Genomic DNA, 21,869 nt, shown 5'->3' on the forward strand with positions numbered 1-21,869 from the left:
GTTCTCTGACTCCGTGTTGGGATTTGCTGGCAGCGCTAGGAGCGTGGTGAGCCGTCTGTGTGTGCTGCGACTGTGTGATCTTTTCCGTGGGGCTGCCTGTCCGTGCGCAACAGAACTAAAACTATCTCGGTCAGGGGAGGGAGGAGGGGCAAAGGAGCTGAGAGGCTGCAAGAGGATCAAGAGAGGGAAACAGATGCTGTGGGGGTTAGAGTGAAAGGAGGGAAGGTCTCAGGGCGTGGTCAAAAAGAGCAAGGGATTGTGAAAGCTAGAGAAGAAGGAAGTGATGGAGAGCGGGTCGCGGTGGACCTCTCTGGCCCCGCCCATCCCGGCCCTTCCGGGATCTCTGGGGGCGTGGAGGAACTGGGAGGGGCGAGTGGAGGCGCGAATCTAAACCTGGCAAGGTGCACCGCGGCGAACGCCGAGAGCTCCGCGCGGAGGCCAGCGGGTAGGACGCGGCTCGGGGCCGGGGCCGGGGCTGGGGGTGCGGGCGGCGGGGCCGCGGGGACGAGGCCAGGGGCTCTGTGGCTGGGCAGACCTCGGGGCACCCCTGCTGGGAGGGCCGCTGACCACGTGCTGGCGGGGGAGCGGGTGGGGGTGGGGAGCGGCTTCTGGGTGCTTTCCTGGCAGATGGTGATGTGAGGAGGGGCGTTGGGAAGGGGGTTATTGGGAGCCCTAGCCGAGGGTCACGGAGGATCGTGTGGAGGTGGGTATGTTTTTGCCCTTAGACTGGCCTGCGACGTGACTAACCAGACCGTGTGACCTTGGGAAGTTGACAAAGTCCTCTGAGCTTTTGTCAGTGAACTGAAGATAAGAAAACACCCACTTTGCCAAGTTATTGTGAGGCTTTGTGAGGACCTGTGTGAAGTCCCTTACCCCCTGTTCCTGGCTTACAATTGCTGCTGTTATTTTAGTGGACCGTCTCCAGAACTGGGGCTCGTTCCAGCTTCCCCACCTGTTGCCAGTTGTGGGATGGAGAGGCATGTGTATCTGTTTCTAACACCTGGCTTCTTTGTCTATCCCACAAAGAACCTTTGTCCACCTCTACCTTTCCCACAGCCCTGTGTACCAAGCAGCCTCTGCCTTATTTTACAGGATCCAGGGAATCGCCCACTGATGGTTTTTAGTCAGGCCTGAAACAGCCAGCACCAGAGAGCCACCTGAACAGAAGCGCCTGCCAAAGGAATTTTCCAAGTGCTCAAAAGCCGGGCTTTGCAGCTCCTGTGGTCAGCCCAGGAGGCCACCAGTGGGATCTGAGGATCAGCTCCACCTCGGACCATGCAGGGCCCGAGCCTGCCTCTTCGTGTAGCCACCCTGCTGACGGGGCTGCTGGAATGCCTCAGCTTTGCGGGCGTCCTCTTCGGCTGGGCATCCCTGGTGTTTGTCTTCAAAACAGAACATTACTTTGAGGAGCTGTGTGAACCGAATGCCAGGCTGATGGGCAATGCCACGGGGCTGGATGGTAAGGGAGGAGGGCTTCTCTAGAAAGCTGAGTCTGGTTCCCAGGTGGTGAGAAGGGGTCGGAAGGACTCCACCCCCTGCCTCCTCTGCCAGCATGTCTCTGGTGAGAGGAAGGGAGTGTCAGCTGCCCCTGCCCTCAACCTTGGTCTCGGAGGTCCCTGGGGAGGGAAGTACCGGCTCCCAAGAGGTAATTAGGGGCAGTCACGTCTCCACTTATCTAAGAGAGAACTTATTCTACCAGGCAAGCTGTCCGAGATGGAAGAGGCTGCCCTGGACGGGAGCCAGGCTGGGTGCCGGCCTGGCAGGAAGGCTGGGATGGATGGGAGGTCGGCCCGTCCACGCTGGGCTCTTGATATCTGCCTTTCTCTCCTCCAGACTGCAAAGCCCAGGACGAGCGCTTCTCACTCATCTTCACCCTGGCATCCTTCATGAATAACTTCATGACGTTCCCCACTGGCTACATCTTTGACCGTTTCAAGACCACCGTGGCCCGCCTCATAGCCATGTAAGTCCCAAGGGGATCTGAACAGGGGTGGGGCAAGAGGAATTCTGGCAGCAGTTTTGTTTGGAGGGAGACCCAGGCCAGGCAACTGCTAGAAACTGCCCAGGGTGTGGACTCTGTCTCGACCTTCCCTATTCCCCACACCCCTGCTTCCCTTTCTTCACCTCCTTCCTCTGTTGCCTGTGAAACTGCTATAGGATGTGCTGAATAGCACAGGATCCCAGGCCTACTTCCTGTGAGGGCCGGCCTGGGGCAGGGTTATGAAATGAGCAAAGCCTAGAACTGTCACTCCGGGTCTTCCCTGGTGGTGGTCCAGCGGTTAAGACTCCACGCTTCCAGTGCAGGGGGCGCCAGTTTGATCCCTGTTGGGGAACTGAGATCCCACATGCCGGGCGGTGTGGCCAATAAAGAAATAAAAATAAAAATAGAATTACTACCCTTGCCTTCATGCCAGGGAACTTTGTCCTCATGATACCCGAGTGACTCATCATCCTCCTCCTCACCACCACCGTCACTCCCCAGAAGCTTAGGTAGTAAGGCGTCCTGAGTGTCTCCGGTGGTGGGATTTCAGTTTCCCTCTGACGGGAGGGGAGGCCGTGGGGGTCCATCCCATGCAGGTGGGATTTCAGTTTCCCTCTGATGGGAGGGGAGGCCGTGGGGGTCCATCCCATGCAGATGAGTCCTGGAGGGTAGGGGACTTGCTGGCTCCACAGGGTTCCACTGCAGCTGGCCAGGTTCGCATAGCAGCGGCCTGCGGGGGGCTGGTGGTGGGGCTGATAGGACCCAGAGCCGGCGCCTCCCGGGAGGCACGTGAGAGGCTAGTTGTCAGAGGGACCGGAGGGTGGCTGGACCAGGAAACAGCCTGGCAGGAAAGCAAGTCCTTGGCTCTCTAAGCCTTTGGGTGCACGATGACTCTGTCAGTCACTCTTGGAACTTGGTCACCTGTCTCCTCCTCGTTCCCGTCCTTCTTTGCCCACTCCCTCTTCTCCAGCCTTTAGTGTGTTAAGAAAAACCCAGGCTTCCCACCTGTGTTTCTCCTTTACTTTTACACAGAACTCTGCACTTCTGGTCACCAAATGTGTGGGAGCCTTTCCCACACCAGGCAATTCTGTGGCACCAGCTGGGTGTCCTATCATTTAACTCAATTCTGACACGGTCTACCTGGAGATATAGCATCAGATCCCACAGGTTAAGGGCTCAGTCCCAGAAGACTGCCCTCCACCTCAGATGCCAACTGCAAGTGGTAGGTCCCCAGTTTACCCACAGCTTCTGTCTGACTTGGCTGCAAACCTGGGATTCCTGTGACCTCCTCCCCCTTGGATTCAGTTATTTGCTAAAGGGCTCACTGAACTCAGGGAAACACATATACTAGTTTATTAAAGGATATGATAAAGGATACAGATGAACAGCCAGATGAAGAGACACATAGGGCGAGGTCAGGGAGGGTCCCGAGCCCAGGATCTCTTCTGTGCCTGTGGAGTTAGGGTGCAGCACCCTCCTGGTCCATGGCTGTGTTCACCAACCTGGGAGCTCCCCAAACTCCATACTCTTAGGATTTTATGGAGGCTTCCTCATGTAGGCATGATGAATTATTAACTCCATTTCCAGCCCCTGTCCCCTCTCTGGAGAAGTTGGGGGCAGGGCTGAAAATTCCAAGCATCTAATTATGGCTAGTCTTTCTGGTGAGCAGCCCCCATCCAGGACCCATCCAGGGTCACCTCATTAGAATAAAAGATGCTCCTAGGGCTTCCCTGGTGGCGCAGTGGTTGAGAGTCCGCCTGCCGATGCAGGGGACACGGGTTCGTGCCCCGGTCCGGGAGGATGCCACATGCCGCAGAGCGGCTGGGCCTGTGAGCCATGGCCACTGAGCCTGCGCATCCGGAGCCTGTGCTCCGCAATGGGAGAGGCCACAACAGTGAGAGGCCCACGTACCGCCAAAAAGAAAAAGATGTTCCTAGGGCTCTTATCATGTAGGAATTTACAAGGGTCTTAGGAGCCCTGTGTCAGGGACTGGGGACCTGGACCACATATGTATTTCTTATTATAAATCAGAATATCACACTTAAGCACTGCTTTTATTACCCCATGCTTCTAAGAGAGTCCCGTAACCTTGGGATCGTGGTCCTTAAACAATAACATCCTAGAACTTTAAGCTTAGGGCCTAGATCAGTCAGTCCAATCATCTCTTTTTCTTTTTTTTAAATGGTTAGATTCTGTTTTTTTTTTTTTTTTTTTTTAATTGGGGTATAGTTGTTTTATAATGTTGTGTTAGTTTCTACTATACAGCGAAGTGGAGTTCCCTGTGCTATACAGTAGGTTCTCATTAGGTATCTGTTTTATACATATTAGTGTATATATGTCAATCCCAATCTCCCAGTTCATCCCACCCCCCATCCCCCGCTTGGTGTCCATACGTTTGTTCTCTACGTCTGTGTCTCTATTTCTGCCTTACAAACAGGTTCATCTGTACCATTTTTCTAGACTCCACATATATGCGTTAATAAGCGATATTTGTTTTTCTCTTTCTGACTTACTTCACTCTGTATGACAGTCTCTAGGTCCATCCACAAACATCTCTTCATAGAAGAGGCTGCTGAGGCCCAGAGAAGGGCAGTGCCTTGCCCAAGGTCACACAGCAAGAGGAATTAGAACTCAAGATTATGATCTGTACACGAGGCACTAACCCCTTTCTTCAAGGGCTTGGCTGGTTGGGACTTCTAGGTGGGAGGGCCTCGGCTCCACGCACCCTTCCCCTCCAGCTTTCTCTCTTGTTGACCACATTCTCCATCTGCCGTTCTGTGTTCCAGATTCCTCTACACCAGCGCCACGCTTACGGTAGCCTTCATCTCTGCAGGTGAGTGCTGTCGGGAGGGACACAGCCTCAGGGGCAGCTGGTGGATGGGCAGGTGCAGAAGGTGATGGGCAGGATGCACTGACCCCCACAGGTATTCAGAGATCCACAGACTTTCAGCTGGAAAGAGTCCTTGAGAGAGTTATTGCTGGTCTATAAAAACAGTTTAGTGAGACATGCAAAAAATAAGGACAGTGGAGGGATTGCTTCAGAGAGAAGAATTTACTCAAAAGATTACATCCTTCCTTTTGTTATGTATTAAATGTCCTCTCTCTCTCTCTTTTATTTTTAATGAAATGATAATATGAATGGCAGTTTTTGAAAATATCCTGACTTAGCCGGGTACAAACTGATAACTCTAGTGTAGTCAGAAGTTTTCTTTTCAGATTTTACTGGTCTATAACTGTATACAATTCCCCAAATCTGGGAATTCCAGTCTGGTGTATTCCCCACTTCCTCCATTATGTAGAGGAGAAAACTGAGGTCAGAGAGAGAGCCTTCGCAAAGACTAGCCAAAGGTCACAGAGCAAGTTAGTGGGAGGGGGTCCTGGGACCCTGGCTGTGCTCTTTGCTAGCATCTCAGTTACAGAGGCCAAGAGAGGCTTTCCAGTATTCCTCCCCAGTGTCAGATTACGTGGCTCAGTTTTGCGGTTAGGAAGTAAAGGTACCTAACTCTCCTGTGTCTAGTACCTGTGCTGAATCTGTTACTTCATTTGCGTTCAGTGAACGCAAGGCTGACTGAGGGTCTCTGTCTGAGCAGATCTCATGAGGTAGCCTGGCACCTCAAGCCAGTTATTTAAAAACCACTGTGCTCATCAAACTGTCTTCTTACCTAAAAGCCTAAACATGATTTTCAAGTGGCTGAACGTGGAGGTGATGGCTGGGTATGTTTGACTCACATTTGTGAATCACTGGAGTCACAATATTCCCTTCCCCCCTAAAATAGGGCTTTTTGGTTTTGGAAAAAGCATGCTATTGTGAAAGGAATCTCAACCAACTTTTAGTGCATTTGAAGACGTACCTTTTATAGAGACAGAAATTGAATGGTAAAGAGTGTGAATGCTCTAAAATGAGCAAGTTTACAGTGCTTCTCAAGGTATGGAACAAAAGTTACTAGGATAATAGTTACTTTGGAGAATATTATTAGGAAGCACGCATGTGCTGCATTAACATTGAATCACCTGGTGGGAGAGTTACTCCCTTTTTATTTCTCATTCAGCCCTCTGATTTCATGCATGGAAGTCTTGGTTTGGGGCTGGGATGATTTTAACACTATGACAAGAGCAGGTATCAGGCTTTGAACATTCTGAAGGCAACTGCGTTCAGTTACAGTTTAATAACAGTGTTTTCACTGTATTTATTTTTACAGTTGCCTCCTACTCACAACAAGCAGCACAAGTTGCTTTTCATTTATACCAGCGATATAAAGTTTTCTCTTTTTTCGGTCGTGCCACAGTGGCTTGTGGGATCTCAGTTCCCCGACCAAGGATTGAACCTGGGCCACGGCAGTGAAAGCCCAGAATCCTAACCACTAGGCCACCAGGGAACTCCCAATATAAAGTTTCCTTTAAAAATAATAGATTTCTTTTGGAGAAAAGTGAGTCAACTTTAAAAAAAAATTCTTTTAGCAAATAAGACAGATGTGGGTTATGGCCCAAATCATGAAGGTGGGCAGAAAGAAGGCTGTGACTTGGGAAAGACTAATTTACGGAGGACTCTCTAGTCCTTGGCACTTTAGTTGTTTTTAGTTCTGCTCTTCTTACCCAACACTTGCCAGACTTATTAGAATGATTTTTTTGCATGTCAGTCTTTCCAAGGGCAAGAAGTATTTATTCATCCTGCATTTCCAGTGCCAAGCACAACGCCTGGCACAAAGGAAATGCTCAAAGCTTAATGAACAAAAGAAAGACACTCAGATCTCACAGCGCCTGGTGAGGTGGGAAGAGCAGGGACTGTTATTCCCATTCATCAGATGAAATGACTGAGTCACAGATTCAGAATCTAGCTCAAAGCAGTGAATTAGAGGCTGGGCTCAGGGACTGAATCCAGACTTCTCTCCCCCACAGTGTCAAGGATGAATAGAAGGGCTGCTTGTGGTTTAGTGAGGGAAGGGGGCGGTGGGTTGAGTCGTGCCTCTCTCTGGAGACATCCACCCTGCCAGAGACCAAGGGTCATCTTTGGTGAGGAAGAGGGTGTCTCAGGAGACCTCTGCAGGGTCCCTCCGCAGGGGCACGTGAAGGAGTCTTGACCAGGACCCTAAGATCCTTGGAGGATGTTGGGAGGCTGCCTAGAATTGGGGCCCTGAGCCCAGGATTGTAGGGAGCAGGTGGGGGCCAGAGTTCGGGGCTGCATGTTTGGGTTGCACTGTGACACCTCCCCATCTCTGTCTTGGATTGTTCCAGACTCAGCTGTGCTGCTCTTCCTGGCCATGCCCATGCTCACCGTGGGAGGAATCCTGTTTCTGATCACCAACCTGCAGGTGTGAGCCTGCCCTAATCACAGGCACCTGGCTGGAGGTTGGGGCGGGTGGAGGGAGGGAGAAGCACTTTGCTACATTGGCTGCCTCTGATGGGGTTGGCCCAAGCCAGGGTGGTAGCTCCTGGGGTGGAGGGTAGGTCTGGGTATGAGGGCCTGACACTTGCCGGGTGCACAGGAAAGATTTCACGGATAAATAAGTGATTCAGGCTGATCGTGTGTTCTCCAGATCGGGAACCTATTTGGCAAACACCGCTCAACCATCATCACCATGTACAATGGAGCATTTGACTCTTCCTCGGCAGTCTTCCTTATCATTAAGGTAAAAGATAGCAGTAGCCCATGTTTATCTCCCCTGCTGCTGGGGAGCACCAGGCATCCATAATCAGCCTCCAGGGTGGAAGGCAAGAGCCTGGGCCAAGACTCATTCTTAGAAACAGGTTTCAGCCCCTAATTCTTACACTGACTTTTTGTATGATGAAATACACCCAGGGACTTCCCTGGTGGTCCAGTGGTTAAGACTGCACACTGCCAAAAAAAAAAAAAAAAAAGACTCTGCACTTCTACTGCAGGGGATGCAGGTTCGATCCCTGGTCAGGGAACTAGGATCCTGCTTGCTGCGCGGCAAAAAAACCCCACCTAACGTAAAGTTTTCCATGTTAACCATTTTTAAGTGTACAGTTCAATGGCATTAAGTTCATTCGTGTTGTTTTACAACCATCACCGCCATCCATCTCTAGAACTCTTCTCCACCCTGTAAAACTGAAACTCTGTGTCCATTAAACAATAATCCCCATTGTGGGTACCCCCCCCATCTCCCCCTTGCCCCTGGCAACCACCGTCTTATTGTCTATTTCTGTAAACTTGACTACTGTAGGTAGTACAGTAGTGGAATCATATAGTATTTGTTCTTCTGTGACTGGGTTATTCCATTTAGCATAATGTCTTCAAGGTTTATCAATGTTGTAGCAGGTGTCAGAATTTCCTTCCTTTTTAAGGCTGAATAATGTTCCATCGTATGTATGTGCCACATTTCCTTTATCCATTCATCCGCGGATGGATACTTGATTTGCTTCCACCTTTTGGATGTTGTGAATAATGTTGCTGTGAACGTGGCTGTTACAGTGACCTTTCCTCTCCTTTTTCTGCAGCTCCTTTATGAACAGGGCATCAGTCTCAGGGCCTCCTTCATCTTCATCTCTGTCTGCAGTGCCTGGCATGTTGGGCGTACTTTCCTTCTGATGCCCCGGGGGCACATCCCCTACCCGGTGCCCCCCAACTACAGCTATGGGTAAGGACTATGAGCTGGTGATGGTGTGCCCAGAGCCCCTCATCTCACCTGGAGTAGGAAGCAGGGATGGGACAGACATGGTAAGGCAGAGGAAACCTGTCCCAGGAGAGGAGGACTAGACCAGGGATGTATTAGTTAGCTACTGCTGCATAACAAACTACCCCAAAACTTAATGGCCTAAGACATTAAGCATTTATTATTTCCACAAGTCTATGGGTAGCTGGCTAGTTCTGCTGATCAGGGAGCTACTTGAATGATCTTGACAAGGCTTCTCATGCCTCTGATCATCTGGTGGGCTAGCTGGGGGCTGGCTGGTCTAGGATGGCCTTACTCACATGGGGTTTGTCTGGCCATATGGAGTGGCAGGGATTTCTGGGTCACATGGCTCTTATCCTCCCGCAGGCTAGCTTGGGCTTCTTCGCATGGTGGTCTCAGCGTTCCAAGATAAATGCCAAAATGCACAAGGTTTTTTCAGTTTTAAGCTTAGAATTGTCACAACATCACTTCTGCTGGGTTGTCTTGGCTGAGCAGCTCACAAGGCCAGCCCAAATGGAGGGGACAGGGAAATAGCCAGAGCTGTATTGCAAAGGGTGGAGAACAGAGGAGGGGAAGAAATGGAACCATTTTTGCCGTCACTCATCAAAGCAGTAGAGAGAGGGCATTTGTTTGCTGTTTGGCAGCCCCATGTGCTCTGATTTCATCTCACAGTAGTCCTGAGATACACATACTTATCTCCATTTTCCAAATGAGAACAAGGAGGCTCACAAGAGTTAGGTCTGAGGCATGTTGCACAGCCTCAGGAAGAGGCAGAGTTGGGGTTTGAACCCAGGCCTGTCCTATTCTTCCTGCACTTCAGTGGTTCCCAAACATTGCTGCATATTAGAATTGCTGGGATTACTTGGAGATCTTTAAAAAATATGGGAGCCTGTCTCCCATGCCCAGACATTCTGATTTCATCAGTCTGGGCCGTGACTTGGGCATTGGGGTTGTGAAAAGGTGATTCCAATGTATAGCGAAATGTACTATTCCCCCCCACCCCCACCCGCCGCCACCCCAGCCTGAGTCTGAGGCTCAGCTCACAATTCTTGGGTCAGGCTGATGGGGCTTCTGTTTCCACAGCCTGTGCTCTGGGGATCGCCCCGGAGAGGAAGATAAGAAAACGGTTGAGTCCCAAAAGCTGGAGCTTTCAAAGGAGTTCATTTCACCAAAGGAAGGTGAGCCCTACTGGTTAACCCATTTCCCCTCCAGAACCTGGCCTTTCCCCACAGCCAACTTGGTTGCTCACCTCCAAAGCTTTCCCAGGGACTCAGAATCAGGAAAGGACAGGTAGGGAAAAGACCTGCAGGATCTTCTCAACCCCCTCAGTTTATAGGCAGTCCAGAGAGGGGCAAAATTTTTGTCTCATCTCTCCTTTTTGTCCCCCTTTTCTTTCTCATCTCATCATACCCCTTCCCCTTGCAGCCAGTCTTCCAACATTTGCCTTCCCTTCCCCCCACTCCTAAGTCTGCCTTATTTGTCCCCATTTCTGCAGGTCCGCTGGGTCTGCCCTCTCTCATTGTCCCATCTCCATCACTGCCTCCTTTCTCTCCTCTGTCTGTTTTGGGTCTTTGGTTATAAACATCACAAACCACTGCTGGTTAAGGTAGAAACGAGAACAGGATTCTGGGAAGTTCACAAAAGCAAGGGCAAAGTGAACTTGCCAGGCTCCATCCAGGAAGAGCAGAACCAGGATGCCTCTGGGGACCCCAGTCTAAAATCACAGCCAGTCTGCCTCTGGAGGAGAATGATCAAATTGGTCAGCCTTGGGTGAGGAATGGAGTGCTTAATTCACAGTCCCATCTGGACCATGAAGACTAGGGCAGGGGGAGATTTCCAGAGGAGACTCAGGATCCTGGTACTGAAAGAAAAGAAGGGGGTATGGATCAGCTGAAATACTAGCTGTCTGCCACGAACCTTCATCTTTTTTTTTTTTTTTTTTGCGGTACGCGGGCCTCTCACTGTTGTGGCCTCTCCCGTTGCGGAGCACAGGCTCCGGACGCGCAGGCTCAGCGGCCATGGCTCACGGTCCTAGCCGCTCCGCAGCATGTGGGATCTTCCCGGACCGGGGCACAAACCCGTGTCCCCTGCATCGGCAGGCAGACTCTCAACCACTGTGCCACCAGGGAAGCCCCGAACCTTCATCTTTAACTTTCTCCTTTTCGTCTTTCTTTTCATCATCCTGGCTGAGAAAGATCAGGAAAGTGTTAGTGCAAGAAGCGTCATTGAGTCCAAGCTGCGATAGATCAGATTTCGGCAGGCAGAGCACGTGGGAGGCTCATTCAAGGTGGTGGGGACAGGATGATGCGTGGAGGTGGCGGTGTGCCCAGGAAGGCCAGAAGAGCGGGTGAGCTCAGACCTCAGGCTGTCCTATCAAGACCCCTACACTATTGCCCATCCCTGCCCTCCAGCTTTAATTGTAACTCTTGCCCATATCTTCCTCTTCCCACCAGAGATCCCAAGACCAGGGCAGCAGCAGGAACCCCGCTCTTTCTGGAGCTACGCTTTCTCTCGGCGCTTTGCCTGGCACCTGGTGTGGCTGTCTGTGATACAGTTGTGGAACTACCTCTTCATCGGCACCCTCAACCCTCTGCTGAGCAACTTGGCCAGTGGGGACAGGGTACTAGGTATGTGACGGGGCTGGGAGGCAGCACATCTGAGCATCACAGCTGGGGACTTGGAACCTCGAGCGGCGGGGTGCTAAGCTCGGCAGGGCTCTGTGCTCCAGATAAAGGTCTGAGCAGGGGTGTGGCGAGGAGGGTCAGGCAGGGCAAGGGCCGGGTGGGAGGGTCCTCTCCTGTAAGTCACTCCTGGAGTGTTCTTACCGCCCAACCCCTCTTTGCCCTCTGCAGTCAGCACCTACACAAATGCCTTTGCCATCACACAGTTCTTTGGAGTGCTGTGTGCCCCCTGGAATGGCCTGCTCATGGATCGGCTTAAATACAAGTACCAGGAGGAAGCAAGAAAGACAGGTGAGACCTGGGTTCCAGAGGATCAGGGAGCCAGGAGGGGAGAGATCTTTATTTTCCTCCACACCCATCTTCTCTTTTCTTCTAAATCCTTTTCTACTTGCATCTGTCCATCCATCCATCCATCCCTCATCCATCCATCCATCCCTCACTCATCCATCCATCCATCCATCCATCCATCCCTCATCCATCCATCCATCCCTCATCCATCCATCCCTCATCCATCCATCCATCCCTCATCTGTCCATTCATCACCCATCCATCCATCATCCAACCACTAGTCACTGAGTGCCAATTATACGCCAATCACAGTTCTAGATTCAGTAACGGACAAGACAGATACGTCCTTGTTCTCAAGAAGCTGTTCTCAGTCTAGAGAGTGGAGAAATGCCAGGAATCAAGCTTTACAGTCCGTGAAATAAACCTGCAGGGAGCTATGAAACAGAAAGAAGGGCACATAACCTGTTCTGGGCGGGGATGGGATGGGTGTCAGGGAAGGAAGTCTTCCTGGAGGAAGTGGCATCTAAGCCAAGACCTAAAGGAAGAATAAAGAAGTGAGAAGATGAAGAGGAGGGCCTTGGGAGAGTGGCCCAGGAGTACAGAGGAGTCAAGGTGGTGAAGGGGAGAGTGAAACATTAAGGAATCTGAGGAATCCCAGAAAGTGATTCGGGCTGGCCAGGGCACAGAGAGGTGGTAGGGAGGGGGCTGGAAAGACGGAGGTAAGAAGGGCTGGCAGTGTTATGCCCAGGAGCTTGGACGTGATCCTTGGACATGAATGGAGGAGCAGCCATGCTGAGGTCTCTCTCTTTTTTTTTTTTTTTTTTTGGCCTTGCGCCTCACGGCTTGCGGGATCTTAGTTCCCTGACCAGGGATTGAACTTGGACGTACGCAGTGAAAGCACAGAATCCTAACCACTGGACCACCAGGGAATTCCCTTTACCCCTATAGTTTCATCTCTCCCACTCCTCACTTCCCTGAGCTGCTTCTCCTACCCCTGCTGGAGTATTTTAAAACAAATCTCAGACATCAGATCATTTCATCTGTAAATACATCAGTTTGTAGCTCCAGCAAATATGACCTCTTTTATTTAAATTAAACATCACCATAATATCATTATCATATGTAAAACAGCCCCTAATCATTTCTTAGTATCATCTAATAATGTCCTGTTCAAATTTCCTTAATGGTCTTAACTATGCCTTTTTATAGTTGGTTTGTTCAGATTCGTATCCATACAGGGGCCACACAGTGTACTGATGTGTCTTTTAGATGTTTTTAAGTCTCTGTGTCCCCCACCCCCTTTTTTCCCTTTGTTGTTCATTTATCGAAGGAACTAGGTTGTTTGTCCTGTCAAATTTCCCACATTTTGGATTTGGCATCCTTTTCATGTCATTTAAAAATGTTTCTTTGATTGGGTCTTTCCTGTAAACAGGCAGATTAATATTTTTATTAATATTAATATTTAATATTTTTTGGCAAGAATAATGCGGAGCTGGAGCCGTGGGCTACCTACAAGCTCTCGTCATCAGGCCCTTGGTACCCGTAGTTTTGTTCTTATGATGTTAAGACTGATCACTGGGTTCAGACATTGTCAGTCTGATCTGCCCATTATAAAAGTTTCCCATCAGCTGCAGGCCTAATGATTTTAACAGCTATTGATGATCAGTGCCCAGACCCATTATTTTATTAGGGTTGCAAAAAGGAGATTTTCTATTTCTATCTTTCCTTCTGCTTTTAATAGCTAGAATTCCTCTAGAAAGAAAAACTTTCCTTTATTAACTATTTCGTTACCCTGAAATAAATGCATGGTTTTTCCTCTATTAACTAGTTTTAGAAAAATGAGTTGGTGCCTTAGAAACTTCCAGGGGTAACCACTCATAGTTTTTCTTTTATTTTTTTCTGCGGTATGCGGGCCTCTCACTGTTGTGGCCTCTCCCGTTGCGGAGCACAGGCTCCGGACGCACGGGCTCAGCGGCCGTGACCCACGGGCCCAGCCACTCTGCGGCACACGGGATCCTCCCGGACCGGGGCACAAACCCGTGTCCCCAGCACTGGCAGGTGGACTCTCAACCACTGCGCCACCAGGGAAGCCCCATAGTTTCTCTTTTAAAATCTCATTTTAAATATATTTGACATGTTTCAATCCATTTCTGTCACAATTCTTCTTGATGCTCAAATTATCTCATCTTTGACTGTTGGCAACTTTACCAATCCAGTATCTGTGTCCTTAACAAAATAGTCCCATTAGTTTTAGAGAGTGTCTTTCCCTTCTGGCACAAGGAGATATTCAGGTGCATTTCATTGGGTATGTTTCCTGGCCCAGACCTGAAACCAGCCATTTCTCCAAATAGCCCTGGGTCCCTTTAAATGAGAAATGGTATTTACAGACTGCAACTTGGATGCTAAGGTTTCTAATTCTCCTGGATTGTCATTGCTTTTAGGCCTCTGAGGTAAGATTTACATAATTTTTTGGATGAAAAAATACATCATGAGTATACAGTACTGATATTTTAATTCAAATTTTACTTCTTTGATTTTTACATTTGTATCTCCTTTTGTCTGAAAATCATGGTTCCTAAAATACTATAATATATACTATATTAATATATATACTGTATATACATACACTATACTATATACACATACTATATATATATATAGTATTTTAAAAATATATTTTATGCATAATTACTGGTTTAGCATCATCAATACTATTACTAATAGTATGATTGCTGCGTGCTGTTTCTCCCGGCCTCCCTCCTTTCTTTCCTTCCTTCCATTCTCATCCTGAGGATACATCCCATAAGAGCTGTCAGTCAAATTACAGTATTTTAAGAGTCACCAACTTGATATAAAGTTATGTTCATTGGTTTCACCTTGTTGGATTTTTTTGGAATTGCTTTGCTTGTTTTCTTCCTATTATTTTATTTTAGATACATTTGCATATCAAACATTGACATTCCTAAGCCAAAACTATGAAACAAGATATAGTCAAAGAAGTTTAGTTTCCTTCTCTGTTCCCTGTCCTCCATTCCTTCCCTCGTTAGGTAATTGTTTTTGCTTTTCCTTAAAGACAGACTCTGTATGTATGTATAGTTTTTCTTTCTTAGATAAAAGGCAGCGAATCGCACACCCTGTCCTACAGCTTTCTTTTCTTTTTTTTTTTTTTTTTTTTTTTTGCGGTACGCCGGCCTCTCACTGTTGTGGCCTCTCCCGTTGCGGAGCACGGGCTCTGGACGTGCAGGCCCAGCGGCCATGGCTCACGGGCCCAGCCGCCCTGCGGCATGTGGGATCTTCTCGGACCGGGGCTTGAACCTGTGTCCCCTGCATCGGCAGGCAGACTCTCAACCACTGCGCCACCAGGGAAGCCCCCTGCAGCTTTCTTTATGTAAATCTCTGTCCTGGGTGTGCCCCACAGCCAGGCTCCCTCCTTCTGCCTTTAACCCCTGCCTAGTTCTGTTATGTGACTGCAGCATAGTTGGCGCTGCATTCCCCTACTGCTGCTGATTTGGTTGGTTTCCAGTCTTTTGCTGTTACCCATGGTGCTACCCAGAGTATCTGACTGTGGGTTGAGGTCCCTCCCTGTCAGGAGGTCATTGTGATAATCTACGAGTTAGTGATGCTGGCCTATAATTAGGATGAGTTGCCAGGGTTGGAAACGAGTGGATACATTTGAATGATATTTAGGAAGTGAATTATCAACATTTGTTGATGGACTGAAGATGGGGCATGTATGGAGAGAGGGTTCAGGATGACCCCCCTGTGGGCATCCACGCAGCCTCTGCTCTTCCCTTTGGCCCAGGTTCCTCGGCCTCGGTGGTGGCCCTGGGCTCAACAGTGCCTTCGCTGGTCCTGACGTCTCTGCTGTGCCTGGGCTTTGCCCTCTGCGCCTCCATCCCTGTCCTCCCCTTGCAGTACGCCACCTTCATCCTGCAAGTGATCAACCGCTCCTTCCTCTATGGGGGCAACGCTGCCTTCCTCACCCTCGCGTAAGTGGGCTTGGTATGTGTCACATGACAGGGGCACCCTTGGGGCAAAGGGAGGTGTGCTGGGGGCAAAGAAATCAGGAGGTGAGGACCAGAGGTGGCCAGAGGAGGCACACAGCATCTGGGAGCAGGTACAGAGGAGGTGGAGGCTGGTGGGAGGGTTAGAGCCTTCATGTACATGAAAGCTCTTCATGTCTGCTCCCCTCTGCCTCGGTTGTCTACCCTGTGAACTCCTATTCACCCTCCAAAGCCCACTTCTGTTCCAGCTCTCCCAGGGAAGAGCAGAAAGAAAGCGTCTTTCTTTCCTTGTGCCTCTCTATTCTTGCTTCCTCTGATAGGGTGTCCATCATCTAGCATAGAGCGGAATTATTCATGTCTCTTTTCCTTGAGACCTCCCGGGGCACAGCCTGTGTCTGGGTCCCTGCTGTTTCCCCAGGATCGAGCATGGCGCCATCTCTTTGCTCTGTCGTTTGAAACCCTAACTAAGCAAAGGTGAAGGAGGGGAGCTGTGTGGGTGTGGGTGGGTGAAAGCAGGCTTAGGCTAGGGGAGCAGGGGCCTGACCAAGGCCCGCCACAGCCAGGCCCCTACATGGAGGGAGGGTCCCCAGAGCTCACTGGAACCTCATTTGTCTCTCTGCCCAGGTTCCCTTCAGAGCACTTTGGGAAGCTTTTTGGGCTAGTGATGGCCTTGTCGGCTGTCGTGTCTCTGCTCCAGTTCCCCATCTTCACCCTCATCAAAGGCCCCCTCCAGAATGACCCGTTCTACGTGAGTACTGTGGCGGGTTGGGGGACCCTGGTCTTAGACCAGCAAGGATGTCCAGATTGGGACAACTGTGCTGGTCTCCAGCAGGGGGCACCCCCAACCTGGCTGGGGTGGCCTGGGTGTGGTCCCTGCAGGAACATTTCTTCACATGGGTACATCTTTGGTCTTGCTTCTCAAACTGGGGTCAGTGGGAGTACCCTGCCTTGTGCTGGGGGTGGGGGTGGGGTCTCTGAAGCCAAAGGGTTAACGTGACACAGCTTCCCAGGTCACTGAATACTCTCTAGGCCTCTGTTTTTTCATCTGTGTAAAGGGCATTAGGACTTCCCTGGCGGTCCAAGAGTTAAGACTCCGTGCTTCCACTGCAGGGGGCGAGGGTTCAATCCCTGGTCAGGGAACTAAGATCCCACATGCCACGGGGTGTGGCCAAAAAAAAAGGCATCATATAATATTCCCCTACCCACCACCCACCCTGCTCCATGGGGCAGAATGGAAAATAACCAAGAGTTCATCCCAGAGGGCACCATGGGGTCTGAGTGGAAGGTAGAGGATAAACCCGGCAGAATTCTGGACCCTCCACTAGTGGTGGACTTTGCCTCACTGCTTCCTCTCCCTCCAGGTGAATGTGACGCTGGTGCTCGTCACTCTTCTGACGTTTGTCCACCCTTTCCTGGTGTACCGGGAGTGCTGGCAGAAAGAAAGCCCCCCTGGGGTCGCCTAGTTCAGAAGCCCTCCCTTTTCAGCCCCGAGGACGTGTCATCTTCCTTCACCTTTGAGCACCCCGTGTCCAGAAAGACTTTGCCCACCCGGGCTACTTGTATTAAGTAGCCATTATTTTTTCTTAAAACAAAAAGACATATTTAACTGTCCACCAAGCCTTCTTATCGGCAAGACAAGAAGCAAAGTCACGTGCAAGTTCTTAGTTTCAGGGTAGGAAGCGCATGGCCCTGGCAGATGCTTGGCCCGAGCTGGGGTGATGTGATGGGAGGGTGTGTCCCCTGCTTCTCCAGGCCTCTTTGTCTCTGAAGCCCATGTGTGCCTGGGCCCTGTGCTGCTGGGTAAGTTTCCAGGTGAAGAGTGAGGTTGTCATGGCTTCATTGCCACCTGGCATTCAGAAGTGGCTCCCGGCTCTCTGTCAGAGCCCCAGCCTTGTTAGGGAACGAGCCTGGGGAGAAAGAGGGGCAGACCGGGTGGGGTGGGGGACCCTGGGCTGAGCCCCAGCTCTGCCGCTGATGCCGAGTGGCCTTGAGCAGACCCTTCTCCACTCTGAGCATCAGTATTCCCACCTATAGAAGGAGAGGGTCTTGGAGTTGGAGGTTCTTTCTGGAATTCACGTTCTAGAAGGTTTTAAGAACAGTGACAAAGAGGCCACCCGAAGGGCCTTGGGAACCAGCTAGCCTGCTTGACCAGAGGATTTCTGATGAAGCCTTTTGGGGATGTTTTCCTCTTCAAGAGGGAGATGATTATTTACTTTGGGTATTATATAAAGACGTCCTCTGGGGAATAGTTTTATAATATATTGAATTATATATTAAATAATTTTATTTAAAAAATAAAGCCTGGGGCTTCCCTGGTGGCGCAGTGGTTAAGAGTCCACCTGCCGATGCAGGGGACACGGGTTCGTGCCCTGGTCCGGGAAGATCCCACATGCCGCGGAGCGGCTGGGCCCGTGAGCCATGGCCGCTGAGCTTGCACGTCCGGAGCCTGTGCTCCGCAACGGGAGAGGCCACAGCAGTGAGAGGACCACGTACCGCAAAATAAATAAATAAATAAATACATAAGTAAGTAAGTAAATAAATAAAATAAAAAATAAAGCCTTGGGAGGAGGGGGGAGGGCTGCCCGAGAAACATCCGTCTGTGGGAACAACATCGGGGAAGGTTTTTATGTGCCTTTTTGTTTTTGTAAAAAGGAAAACTCAGAAAGACTGAAAGAATACATTTTATATCTGGATTTTTACAAATAAAGAGGGCTATTATAATGGAATAAAAAATAAAGCCTTTCTGCCTAAGGCAATAGCTGCTCCACCTCTGCAGTCTTTGGGGCTGTCGTGATGTGCATGCATGCGTGCCTGCGTGTTCCTGTCCCAGCCCCAGCCTTGGGGAGTGGACGCAGGGGTGGAGTGGAGGAATCTTGGTATGGCAGCTGGACCCAGAGGTGGGGCAGGAGCCCTCAGACTGCGATCTGGCCACCTGGTCCTGGGCCCTGGGCTTGAGGACCCCCAGCAGTCCCTTCCCTTGCCTTCTCTTTCTGTCTACCCCACCCCTACCCCTATTGCAACGCTCCCCCCCGACCCCCCCACAAACTAGAAGCACTAGATGGAATCAGAAAGTCTGGTGTGAGTTTCAGTTCTACCTTTCAGCAGCCAGGCAAGTCCCTTAGCCACTCTCAATCACAGCGTCCTCACCTGCATCCCTGAGGGCGATTGTGAGAATTTAAGGTAATTTCTACTGTCTAGCACGCGGTGAGAGCACTTGAGCATTTGTTCCTTTGTTTACTGATGACCGGAGAGGAGGTAGGTAGCAAAGGGGGATAGGTGAGGGACCGGGTGGGCGAGACGGGGAGAATCTGGAACACACCAGGTGTTTTATTTGTTTTATCCCTTTTAGCCAGGAGAGGACTGAGGGGGAGGGGCTGGCAGGCAGATTCATTCATTCATTCAATGTTTATTGAGCTGCTGCATCAGGCATAGGACAAAGCCTAGAGTCCAGGCTGGCAATCCAGGCGGTCAGCAATGTGATACAACCTCTCCCCTGCCCTCTTTACCTCCCACCTCCAGGGACACAGAACTCACCCCTGTGGACCCAGGTTTCTGGTTTAGGATCTGTGAGCACACCAGTTCTTCTACACTGGGGGCTCACCCTGTCTGCCAGGGAAATCTGCCTGGTCCACTGGGGTCCTGCTCAAAATGTCATCTCCTGTAAAAACCTTTCCTTGGGCTCTCTGGCAGCTCTGAGTTCCTAGGCCTTGGTCACACCCCTCCTGGAGACTGGCCCCTGCCATGACCACCTCTCCTCCCTTCAACAGGGAGCTCCAGGAAGCACCATCTGGGTCTCACTAGGCTCAGGGACTAGTGCCTGGTTGCCATGCATGTGGTTCCAGTTAGGACTTGTTGGAAGAATGATCCAACAAGGAATGAGTGGATTCTTTCTTGTTCTGGCTTCAGAACAAGAACTGGAAGGAGAGAACGTAGCACACGGGGTGGGGTGGGGCAGTAAGAATTGGGAGCCAGGCCAACCCTTTTGGCATCCCAGCTCTGTCACTAGTGTGACCTTGGATGGAACACTTCTCCTCTACACCTCAGTTAATTTATCAGTGTGATTGGAGAAATAGACCTGCCTCCCTGGACGAGATTAGAAATTAGGTCAAGTGCCTAGCACATGGTAGGTACTTAACAGATCAAAGCTATCCTTACAGTTAATATATTAAATTCAAAAGGATGCCTAATACCATGGATAAATAAAATGTGGTATGTCCATACAATGGAATATTATTTGGTGATACAAAGGAATGAGGTATTGATACATGCTACCATATGCATGAACCTTGAAAACATTATGCTAAGTGAAAGAAGCCAAGAGAGACAATATAGTATGATTCCATTCAGATAGAAAATAGGCAAATCAAATCTATAGACGCAGAAAGTGGATTAGCTATTGCATAGGGCTGCGGGGAAGATTAGTGACTGCTAACGGTAAGGGGTTTCTTTCTAGGATGATAAAAATCTTCCAAACTTGATAATGGTGATGGTTGTACAACTCTGAATATACTAAAAACCATTGAGTTGTACACTTTAAATGGATGAATTGTGTGGTGTATGGATTATATCTGAACAAAGCTGTTATTTAAAAAAAAAAAGTGCCTGGATTCCTCAGGAAGTGCAGAGAACAGCTGTATCCAGAGAGAGTCAAGGATGATTTCTGGGGAAGATAAGTGCGTGAGAGAAGCAGCCCATGTGTACAGCCTTCGTTTCTGTCCCAAGAGCCTCCCTCCTGTAACCTCTTCCTCAAATGGAATCAACCACTCTTTCAAACAAGGAAGCAAGCAACCCAGGGGTTTCACAACTTTTGATTTCACTCAGCAACAGGCTCCCAGTGCAACCCTTCTCTCTGCTACCAGCCTCAGCAGAGAGGGACTCAGGCAAACCTGCCCCTGCTGCAGGCAGTGCCAGGCGGCGTCTTCCCTGGGGCAGGGGACAGTCCACCAGGAGGAGGAGGGCACCTGCTGTTCAAAGGACAGTGACAGTGTGAATCAGAAACTTTGTGCGAACATCTCCTTTAATCAGCGTCAATTTACAGATGATCAAAGTTAGGCTCTGCGGGACAAGTTACATCCAAGATCATCCAACTATTGCATGGTGGAGCTGGTATTTAAACCCACGTCTGTCTGACTCCTTAAGGTCACCTTCACATTCATTTTAGACATTACCTTTTCCCTTTTGTGTTTTTGGCTGCACCGTGTGGACCCTTGGCAGTGAAAGTCCTAAACACTGGACCGCCACGGAATTCCTGACTTTACCTTTTCTTTACATTCATTCTTATGTAAGGAATAAATAGTTGTAAAGCAGATCAGAAAATAAAGAACTGCGTGAAAAATAAATACCGCTGTTAATTGCAGCGCTCTGAGATACCATCGTGGCTAACAACAGTGGCATGTGTCCTCCCAGTGGTGCAACTGTGTGTGGTGATGGAAACCATCTCCGTAGGCTCTTCTTTACGTCACCAAATAGTTGTCAAAAACGTGACTGTGGGGTTTCCCTGGTGGCACAGTGGTTAAGAACCCGCCTGCCAATGCAGGGGACACGGGTTCGAGCCCTAGTCCGGGAAGATCCCACATGCTGCGGAGCAACAAACCCATGCGCCACAACTACTGAGCCTGTACTCTAGAGCCCGCGAGCCACAACTACTGAGCCTGCATGCCACAGCTACTGAAGCCTGCACGCCTAGAGCCTGTGCTCTGCAAGAAGAGAAGCCACCGCCATAAGAAGCCCACGCACCGCAATGAAGAGTAGCCCCTGCTCGCCGCAACTAGAGAAAGCCTGCGCGCAAGACCCAACACAGCCAAAAATAAATAAATTAATTAATTAAAAAAAAAAGTGACTGTGAACGGCTGCTTACAACCCCATCTTATGGCTGTGTCACAACTTGATCCCCCACTCCATCCTGGGTCTCCCCTCACACACGTCTTGGGAGGTTGTGGTTCCCCCTCCCTTTCTGTCCCCCCTCTGCTGCCTGAGCAGGGGGTCCCAGATGACAGTGAACCGTGAGAGCAGCCTAGGGCAGGTCGAGAGTGTAAATAATAGAGCCAGAAGAGCCACCTTGGGAGTTTTTAGGGAATGACATCACACCCATTAATCTTCCCTTAATCTGGTGCTCACTGTTCTCCAGTCTGAAGGTATTGGCTGCCCGCTTCCCAGGGGCTGTTGATCCTCTTCCCCTAATTCAAAGCTTGGGGTCCTAACAGTTATGTCCCAGAGCGCCTTTCTCTTCCAGCCCCCTGGGGAGTAGATGCTTCCCAAATGCACTGGGCGTGGCTCTGGGGCA

General features: G+C 50.0%; 1 protein-coding gene across 1 annotated transcript; it reads left to right on the plus strand.

Moving 5' to 3' along the window:
* Positions 1–337: 337 nt before the first annotated feature.
* On the plus strand, positions 338–18,854 carry SLC43A3 (solute carrier family 43 member 3). The gene is made up of 13 exons (XM_060104812.1): positions 338–445; positions 1,093–1,459; positions 1,834–1,963; positions 4,768–4,814; positions 7,214–7,290; positions 7,516–7,608; positions 8,438–8,577; positions 9,697–9,791; positions 11,067–11,240; positions 11,466–11,585; positions 15,385–15,571; positions 16,211–16,334; positions 16,948–18,854. Exons 2-13 carry the CDS (start codon positions 1,276–1,278, stop codon positions 17,047–17,049), a joined length of 1,473 nt encoding a protein of 490 aa, XP_059960795.1. The 5' UTR covers positions 338–445; positions 1,093–1,275; the 3' UTR covers positions 17,050–18,854.
* The last annotated feature ends 3,015 nt before the right edge of the window (positions 18,855–21,869 follow it).

The sequence above is a fragment of the Mesoplodon densirostris genome, chromosome 7 (genome assembly GCF_025265405.1).
Source record: "Mesoplodon densirostris isolate mMesDen1 chromosome 7, mMesDen1 primary haplotype, whole genome shotgun sequence".
Taxonomy (NCBI): domain Eukaryota; kingdom Metazoa; phylum Chordata; class Mammalia; order Artiodactyla; family Ziphiidae; genus Mesoplodon; species Mesoplodon densirostris.

Excerpts from the sequence above, each read along its gene's own strand:
- SLC43A3 (XM_060104812.1), top strand. The coding sequence starts at position 1,276 with ATGCAGGGCCCGAGCCTGCCTCTTCGTGTAGCCACCCTGCTGACGGGG. Across the intron at positions 8,578-9,696 it reads CCCCCCAACTACAGCTATGG|CCTGTGCTCTGGGGATCGCC; the intron begins GTAAGGACTATG and ends CTGTTTCCACAG. Across the intron at positions 16,335-16,947 it reads TCCAGAATGACCCGTTCTAC|GTGAATGTGACGCTGGTGCT; the intron begins GTGAGTACTGTG and ends CTCTCCCTCCAG.